The 9,717-nt window shown below is 31.3% G+C and overlaps 1 protein-coding gene across 1 annotated transcript; it reads right to left on the reverse strand.

The window, feature by feature from the left end:
* Nucleotides 1-7,455: 7,455 nt before the first annotated feature.
* Nucleotides 7,456-9,348, reverse strand: LOC137816210 (putative homeobox-leucine zipper protein ATHB-51). The gene is made up of 3 exons (XM_068619288.1): nt 9,131-9,348; nt 8,254-8,576; nt 7,456-7,876 (listed from the first exon to the last, which is right to left on the reverse strand). The coding sequence occupies exons 1-3, from the start codon at nt 9,261-9,263 to the stop codon at nt 7,628-7,630; spliced, it is 705 nt and encodes a 234-aa protein (XP_068475389.1). The 5' UTR covers nt 9,264-9,348; the 3' UTR covers nt 7,456-7,627.
* Nucleotides 9,349-9,717: the final 369 nt, after the last annotated feature.

Raw genomic sequence — 9,717 nt, forward strand, 5'->3', positions numbered from 1 at the left:
AAGAAGATATGAGTCAGAAAAGTAATTAATGATCTTGGAATTGTAAATTTTGAATATTAAATACATTAAAGTTTTGAATTTTGAACAAATTTGAATTTTGAATTTGAATTTGAATTTTAAATTTTGAATTTGAATTTTGAATAATATTATAATGCGAATAATCTTAACGTTAAAGTTTTTCGAAAGAATACATTAATGTGAATAATAAAATTAAATACATTAAATATAATTAAATACATTAAATTGAAGAATAACTTTTTATGAAGTTTAACTTATTTATGCCAACACATTATTATAAAGAAATAACACACATTTCATGTCTCTTTTCAAAGTAAGCTATAAAGTAACATATTGAAATAAAAAATACAAAATAACATTCCATAATAATATTTAGTATGAAATTACAAAATTTGACCATGTATCTAAACAAAACTTGATAACTAAAATAAAATAAACAAATAATTTTCTCCGGTGGACATTAAATTCAGAAGAATACAATATTGAATTTTCATAGCACTAACAACACCATAATATGAATTGAGGTTATTCCACTTGTCAAAGATCTGTGGTCTTCACAAAGTGCATGGATCTGACAAAATTTCCTCCATCCCAACAAAATTTTGCTGCACATCTTTGAGAGGAAGTCCAAATCCTAAGTAGCCCAAAAATAACTTAATTAATGATTTTATTAGCAAAAAAATGAACAATGAAAACAATTCTGAGAAAAGAGGAAGGAAAAAATTTCACCTTGATGCTTGAATGTACTATTGATATGAACGAAAATTCATTCCACTTCCACTACAGGTTGCTACACAAACTGAAATATAGATGAAAAAAGGTGTAAAAAAGGAGATCTCTTTGAGTGGAAGTCCAAATCCTAAATAAAAAAAACTCCATTAACGATTTTATCAGCAAAGAAACAAAGAAGCGGCGGTAAAAGAGATGAACAGAATCAAAACATGAAAAGAATGAAACTTTGATAAGAAAAACAAAAAAAAAATATAATTTTTATGCTATGAGACGTAACAAAAAAAAACAGAATCAACATGTCAAGAACAAAACAATGTCAAGAACGAAGCAAAGAAACGGTAAAAGAATCAACGGAGACATGAAAAAAAAGAAACTTTGATAAGCAAAATCCAACAAAATATGTCTTTGAGTAGAAGTCCAAACCATGAGGACAGACAAACTTAACCTGGAAAAGATTTCACCTTGGTGCTTGAACATACAATGGATATGAATGAAAATCCATTCAACTTCCACTACTGGTTGCGGAAGAAACTGAAATGAAATGTAGATGAAAAAAACAGCAGAAACATGAAAAGAACAAAACTTTGATAAGAAAAACCCAAAAAGAATAAATAATAACCTGGAGAAATAGGAGAGAACCGCAGGGAACCCAGCGTGCAAGAAACCCAGGGAAGAAAAAAAATCATCAGAAACATGAAAAGAACGAAACTTTGATAAGAAAAACCCAAAAAGAAGAAATAATAACCTGGAGAAATAGGAGAGAACCGCAGGAAACCCAGAGAAGACCCAGAGAAGAACCGTGCAGTAAACCCAAAGAAGAAAAAAATCATCAGAAACATGAAAAGAACTAAACTTTGATAAGAAAAACCAAAAAAGAAGAAATAATAACCTGGAGAAATAGGAGAGAACTGCAGGAAAAATCCAGAGAATAAAAAAATCATCAGAAACATGAAAAGAACTAAACTTTGATAAGAAAAACCCAAATAGAAGAAATAATAACCTGGAGAAATAGGAGAGAACCGCAGGAAACCCAGAGAAGAACCGTGCAGGAAACCCAGAGAAGAAAAAAATCATCAGAAACATGAAAAGAACTAAACTTTGATAAGAAAAACCCAAAAAGAAGAAATAATAACCTGGAGAAATAGGAGAGAACTGCAGGAAATCCAGAGAAGAAAAAAATCATCAGAAACATGAAAAGAACGAAACTTTGATAAGAAAAACTCAAAAGGAAGAAATAATAACCTGGAGAAATAGGAGAGAACCGCAAGAAACCCAGAGAAGAACCGTGCAGGAAACCCAAAGAAGAAAAAATCATCAGAAACATGAAAAGAACTAAACTTTGATAAGAAAAACTCAAAAAGAGTAAATAATAACCTGGAGAAATAGGAGAGAACCACAGGAAATCCAGAGAAGAACAACGCAGGAAAACCAGAGAAGATCGGTGCAAGAAACCAGAGAAGAGAAACAGGGGAAGTTGAAAAATAGGAGAGAGAAGGAAACAAAGAGAAGAACGGTGCAGGGAACCAGATAAGAGAGATCGGGGAAGTTGAGTAATAGGAGAGAGAAACGCTGAAAGTGTATATAAAAAAAAGGGAGTATTTAAAGAAATGGGATTTTGCACACGTGTAAGTCATATAGAGTGCCACTTGTCACTCCCAGAATGAGTTTCAGCTTGCTATTTTTAGTTAAAATTTGAATTTTTTTCTTTTTGAATTTTTTTAAAAACTTACCCCAGAAGTGCCTTCTATTTGTTATATTTATAGATAAGAGGCCGTTACCCCTCAACAGAAAAAGTTTTAAAACTTTCCTCCCAAACAAAAAACCTAATTCTAACCATCCACATTGCAATGTTAGCTACACCCCTTGACTTACAAGACAAAGAAAACTAAAGAATTTTCTGCATAATTTGACAGCTGCAACCAACACAGAGGCCATTATACAGCAAAAAATCTGCATTGGTTCTGCTCCCTCTCGGAACAACCCATCAAACCTGAAAACCTGAAATTGCCTCAGCTGCTACAGATTAGCTATGCACTTATCGTCCTTGGCTAAATAAAAAACAGAACATGCTTAACCCAGCACAAAACCTGCTGCCCACCTGTTATCCATGCTTCTGTCGGACCAATTAGAGAACTTACTAAAGCCAAAACCTGCATAACTTTGCCTAAACCTGCATAACTTATGATTCATGCACCATGACAACAACACTACATACTTTTCAATATCGATCAGTTCTGATTCTGACGTACGGATACGGTACGGCATAAAATAATTATACACTGGCGTAATCGCAATCCCCAAGCTTCCAATGCTATTTATGCTCCATCAACCGCTGCTGCAAAATCTTCTTCAGCATTTTTTTTTTTGCATGTTAACTTTTTATATTTTATTATTATTATTTTACTGTGCACCTCAAACTTAATCTTATAAAATTTAAATTGGATTATAGAATGATGGGTATAAATGCAAGTCGATTAGAGATTAAGACATTTCATATATATAAATTGATACAAATCTTACGTATAAATCGATTTTATGATATTGAGTTAGATTTAAATTCTACTTTTTTATATGGTATCAATTATTTAGAGTCCATCAAAATGAGAGTATCAGATCATCCATTATCAAATTGTTAACGGATCATATTATCGAGTCATCTATAATATATAATGTTACGCACAAGTTGAAAGTTGAAGAGTCTCAAGCATAAAAGGTTTATAGGGTGAAGATGCAAACCTCAAGTTTATTTCTTAATACTTGCAACAACGTTTTCATTTCTTTGTATTTCTTCTTTATCAAATTGTTGGACTCCTCTCTCGCGTTATGTGCTATAGTAACTTAGAGAAAAAGATTGATTTTGTTGCATGATGACATCTACACATGAAAGGAGGAATGCAAGTGGCGAAAGAATTGGTTATTTCAACTTAACCCGATCACCAAACTTTTTGAGCTTATTAAAATCCTTGGTGATTTATATTCCTACCATTTCCATGTGAAAAGATATTAGAGAAAAAGCATTTTCCTAACTATATAAAGATGGATATAATAAATGTTATTTGTATTTTAAATGTAATGGTTATTTCTAACAAAAATATATTTGTAAGCTTTGTTTGACACCTCGTCTTAGCCGACTTCTAGCTATTTTTTTAATGAAAAACTTGTATGACCCTATTTAACCAAATATTTTTTATTTTTAATATTTTATAAAGAAATAAGGACAATGATAAAAAAAACTATATTTTTTTTATTGCAATACTTTTAAATTATATAATTTATTTAACTATTATATCCATACCATATATAAAGAGATTATCACTACAAGAAAATCATTGATTAGAAACTAATTTTAGAAAAAAAAATAATTAGTTGTTATATTAACTAAATTTGAAATATTTTAGAGACTAAAAAAATTTTGATTTTTAAATTAGTTTCTATTATTTTTAAATGATTCATAAATTGATATCTAACTAGATACCAAGGTTTTTCTACCAAATTTAAATTTATAATTATTTTCCATAACATTATCCTCTATTAAATTAAATAATTTTATTATTTAATAAAATACATTCTTCTATTCAAATTAACTACATCCTTAACTAAAAATCAAAATAATTTATATCTCTCTAACTCTTATTATACAAAATTAGTTATCTTTTTTATATTTCCTTAAAATTATATTATTTTAATATAATAAGAATGCGGAGGGAGACAACCCAGAATGATTTGTTTGACTTTTTATTTATAATATTTATTTTACTATTTTGACATTATAATTTTGATATATTGTCGACTTGTTTTATTATTTTTAAATATTTTTATGTTGCAATACGTATTTTATCTATTTCGTACTATTTTAAATATTTTATATCTATTTAAAATCCGTTGATTTTATTTCATTTTAAATTTGAATAAAAATATTCTAAGATTTAGTATAGCATTAATAATAAATACACAGTATATATAACTAACGAAAGTAAGATACATATAATTAAAATAAGAAGATAAATATATAACTATAAATAGAAGATTATATGAGTTTAAAATTATTAAAAATTAAGGGTAAAATTAAAAAACTCTCAAAATATATTTTAAAAATAAAATAATTAAAAAAATAAATATCGAAATGTTTCTTGGATTCATGCATGAGGTGTCGAAACAAGCTAAATTTGTGCTCTTTCGTTACTTCTACTTTGTAGTGTTGTTTGATCCTCCTTGTGTGTGAAGAGGGTTTTGTTTCTCAAACAAAATCTTATGCAAGAAAAAAAGTGTTTAAAAGACTGTATAGGTAAAGGAAAATCCTTATATTTCTAAACAAAATATATAATATTTAGCTCATCAATATCATATAAAAATAAAACATAATCATGTGTAGAAACTCACATTTATCTTCAGGTCTAGAAACTCAACATCAATGCTGTAGCAATCAACAAAAGTAGTGTCCTCACACAGACCAGATAAAGTCATCATAGCCGTTCTTGAACTGCAGCATTGCATTATAAAATGTTAAATTTAAAATCGCTACATCTAATTACAATTTCAGACTTCATATTTCCAATTTGAGTTGCAAAATGCAAATCACAATATGAAATTATCTCCTTTTCTACTTGGTAATAAAAATGAAAAAGAAGACCTTACTGATAAATAAACAGAGATTTAGAAACTTGGGTTGACTTGAATTTAAGAGGCATGATAGGATTGACATAGAATTTTCTGTCTGTTAAAAGTGTGAAAACAAAAACACAATTTGGTTGAAACTTCTCAAATTTAGAAATAAAACTAATAAGTATCTTTGTTGCTCCTGAACATTATTATAACTATAACCTTGAAGCCCCAAGACTTGTAGTCATTTTGTTAGTCAATCAATTAATGGGAGAATCACAATTTGCCGAACAGTTTAACCAATTTATCTTTATTAAACTAACCCAACATTTACGTGCTATCCAAAATAAAACTAACTCAACCCATTTTCTGCTTGTTAGAAATTTGTCATGAAGTAAATATAAGATCAATCACCATTTTACAAGTCAAAACACATTTCCTTACTAGAAGAAAAAATATTTTAATCTCTTCAAAAACAACTCACACAAAAACTAATAAGGGAAATTAAACTCACTCTAATTATCATTTAATGTCTTTTATTCTTTGTGTTAACCTTAATATTCTTTTAGTAAATTAAACATAATACTGGAGTGAGTTTTGTTAGGTTTATCATATATATGTTATTTGACTGTTGTTGTTGAATCACCTACAATTTTCTAATTTTTTTGATTTTTTTAATAATTTATTCTAAAGAAAAAAGGATTAGGTGAGTATGTAAACACTTTCATGAAAATAAAAAATAAAATAAATTTTTTATATATTAAAATTAATTTACGAATGAGTTAAAAATTTTCTTCAAGAGAAAACTAATATAAAAACGTTTCTATTAATTAATTTATGTATAAAATAGTGTTAGATAAAAAAAAATGTTTTATTTTTTCTTTCTTAAAATTATTATTTCAAAAATTATTAAAAGTATCCTTATTATTTAATTGCCTAATTGCGTGTTAACTCACAAAGACATCCATCATTTATGATTGAAGTAAAATGTTACTACTATACAGAAAAAAAAAATCATGAAGTCCCAAAGACAGTTCATGAAAGCTGAAATACAAAGAGAGGGATGCTTTCACAATGGATCTTAGTATGCTGCGGCAGGTTCTTGTAGTGTTGGAGGATTGAAAGTTCTACAAGGATGGGGTTCTCGGGAGGTATAGCTTCCATGAAGTGAAGGTAGTTGTGGTGGTACTGCAGGTATAGTAGGTGAGGGAGTTGCAGGAGTTTTGCCAATTAGTCAACTAGATGGACAACATAGAAGAAGTGAAGAGTAATGGTTTTTGGGAGGCTGAGCAGGTTTGGAAGGGATGGCAGGGGTGCTGTCTATGCAGTTTAAGTTGACTAGGCTAAATAACCAATAATGGTGATGTTAGCTCAGCTCTGCCAGCACAGGAAACCTTCTATGAGTGTACAGGAAAGGTAAGCAAATAGGTAGGAGTTCGATGGGAGTGTATACTGCTATGAGTGGTGTGCTGTCTTGGATTTCAGTCACTGCATACTCACAGGTGCTCTGTTGTGAACAACATTGGTCAACCTGGTCAAGGTTCGGTGTGCTGGAGCTGGATTGATGGTCAGGGATCAGTAGGAGCTAAAGGCATAAGGCCACTAATAGGCTTACAGATGCAGAATCTGAAATACGTTTCCTGCTGGATTTGGTTGTTCGGGTTTTTAGTTTTTGGCCCAAGAATAGAATGTTTATGTTGCTGCCTTGAGTTTGTTCAAGACAATTTTGGTCACTCAAGACAATTTTGGTCGTTCTCATTGAAGGTATGACTTAGGCTTTTGGTTGTGTAAGTGTTGGGAGACCAGGACACTTAGCACACTCCTCTTAATTTATTTATTCATTGCTAATAATTGCTAATAATAAAAGAAAAACAGAAAAAAAAATCAGTTTATAATGATGTGACACAATAAAATTTTAAAATTGCTCCATCTTTTAGTGTTTAGTGTAGAGTTCTCAATATACATTAATATTTACGATTAAACAATAGTTAATCACTTATATTCAAAGCAATGCTATCTATTTTATGTTACATAATGATAAAGTGGTAGCCATAGTAGGTGATAATAAGACTTTATGCAAGTGAATTAATTAATTGAAACTAGGAGTTATATTAAAGTACGCTTGCCCGGATTAGCTGTTTCAGAGTCATAAAACATGTCTGCACAGATCCTAATGTCATTAAGAAAAGGTTATCATCGTCTAGCTAACAAACTGATATTAATTAATTAAGCTCAGTGATATAGTTCAAACTTGTGGAACATGAATTAGGTATAATAGCTAATAAGGCACAATAGGCCAGTGGCAGAGAGGCAGTGAAACAGTGTTATAATCCTCCACACTCAAAGAACAAAGGCCCTCATCTGCAACCTGCTCAATGTTACTCTTTCCCCATGCCTTGTTATTAGAACCCCTTAGACCCTCTGACGTGCTTTCTACCGTTTCTTCTCCAGATATTTCTGGATAACCGCCCAATCTTTGCATCCCAAAACCTTGCTCTTTGCCTAGCATTGCCTTCAACTTCATAACCTGCTCACAACACATATAAACACACACACAACAAAATAAACAAGACACACTTCTTTTGCCTAAAAAACATTGCATAACTTCAAATATACTGATGCAATCGATATATAACTAATTTTGATATGAAAAACTATATACAGTTTCATATTTCTTTCACCCTGGTGTCTTTCATTACCCAACCCTAATCTTAGAGATGAAAATCATATCATTATATTTTTGGCAGGAGAAAGACAGGAGATAGATGACCACTATACTTAACCTTGAAAAGAAAAGATGTGTATAATATATGGTTTAGTGGTAGATGGAGAGACACAAGGATATGTGTGAAAGCAAGCAACTAAACATTTGGAATGCGTGTGTGAAATGAAGTGCGAAGGTACCTCTTCTTGAAGCTTCTGCTTTTCGTTGGAGATGACATCATATTGGTGTTTGAGAACATCGTACAAGTGCTCAAGCTGTTTGGTTTTCCACCTTGTACGTCTATTTTGGAACCAAACAGCGATTTGGCGTGGCTGGAGGCATAGTTCCCTCGAAAGCTTCATCTTCCTTTCAGGGTCTAACTTTATTTCCTCCTGGAAGCTCCTCTCCAATAACTCTATCTGCTTGCTTGTTAACCGCTTCTTCTTCTCTTTGCTTCCGTTGTCCATTGCCGGATTCGACCTTTCTCCTGTCTCCAACAATGTCGCTTGTTTCACTTCCACTCCTGAACATATGTAACACAAGGGTTAGGTTGGAAAAGCAGCAAGGTGTTTGAAGATCTGGTGATAACTATTTACAGTTCTTAGTATTAGAAAGTTCAGTCTCTACTACATGAATGGAAGCATTTTAGCTAGGGTTTAATACCTATTTTACGATCAGTATAACATAAATATTCTATCTTTGAATATACTCCTTCAAAAATAACAAGAACATTTAGGCTGTCAGATTGATTTTTAGAGATTTTCCTAGCTGAATATACAACAACTTAACTAGTGCAGCTTTCAATGCCTTGTAACGGTTCCTTTGCTGAGTGTATTCAGAAAAAGCAAGAAAATGCGACAATTACTTGGGATTCAAGTTACAATTCATGTGCGAAACTCAGAAATATTCAAATATAGTGGTTGCAAAATATAGGCTGACTCTTGGAAGCTATACATTGATTCACACACGTATATAAGGTAACTGCATTTGAAAATCGAAAACCAAGGGCAGTAAAAAAGAAATGCAAGTTGAGATTTTGGAGAATAAAGATAAATCCTTTGAAGGATGTTGTTTTACCTGGATATGGGTTGTTGTTATAGTTGTAGAAGAAGCTTAAGGTCTCTGGCTGAGGAACAAATGGTTTTGTGGTGCAATGCCAATCCATACCTTTCTCCACCTTTGTTTGATAATCTCTTCCATTGAAATCCATCTGCAAATTTGATCTCTTATATGGCTTGATGGGTTGAGTGGATGAGAATGGAGTTGGACCACATAGGCAGTGAGGTGTTGCACGATCGTTCTGACTTGTTATTATGAGAGGTAAAAGCCTGTGTATATATTATATATTCCTTTCTCTTTTTGGGTGTAGCTAATTAGAGATCTGGAATTTTTGAATGCTTCTATCTAATAAATTTCTTTATGAAATAACATTCAGAGCATTTATTTCATTAGCTAGTAGTTATAAATCAAAGTTAAATTAAAGAAAGTTGGAAAGATAATATAGAGTTGTAGCTATCTGGGGCTATAGCGCAGAGAAGGAAGGTTAGAGTGAGATATGGAAATTGTAAGTGTGAGGTTCTTCTTCCTTCCTTTTGGGAGCAACAATGTCCATCGTTAAGGTAGAAACTGTGGAAAGGGAACATGCTTGTCAGGTCAAGATGTGA

Source organism: Phaseolus vulgaris, chromosome 1 (assembly GCF_000499845.2).
Source record: "Phaseolus vulgaris cultivar G19833 chromosome 1, P. vulgaris v2.0, whole genome shotgun sequence".
Lineage (NCBI taxonomy): Eukaryota > Viridiplantae > Streptophyta > Magnoliopsida > Fabales > Fabaceae > Phaseolus > Phaseolus vulgaris.

Excerpts from the sequence above, each read along its gene's own strand:
- LOC137816210 (XM_068619288.1), bottom strand. The coding sequence starts at position 9,263 with ATGGATTTCAATGGAAGAGATTATCAAACAAAGGTGGAGAAAGGTATG. Across the intron at positions 8,577-9,130 it reads TAACAACAACCCATATCCAG|GAGTGGAAGTGAAACAAGCG; the intron begins GTAAAACAACAT and ends ACATATGTTCAG. Across the intron at positions 7,877-8,253 it reads AGCAGAAGCTTCAAGAAGAG|GTTATGAAGTTGAAGGCAAT; the intron begins GTACCTTCGCAC and ends TGTTGTGAGCAG.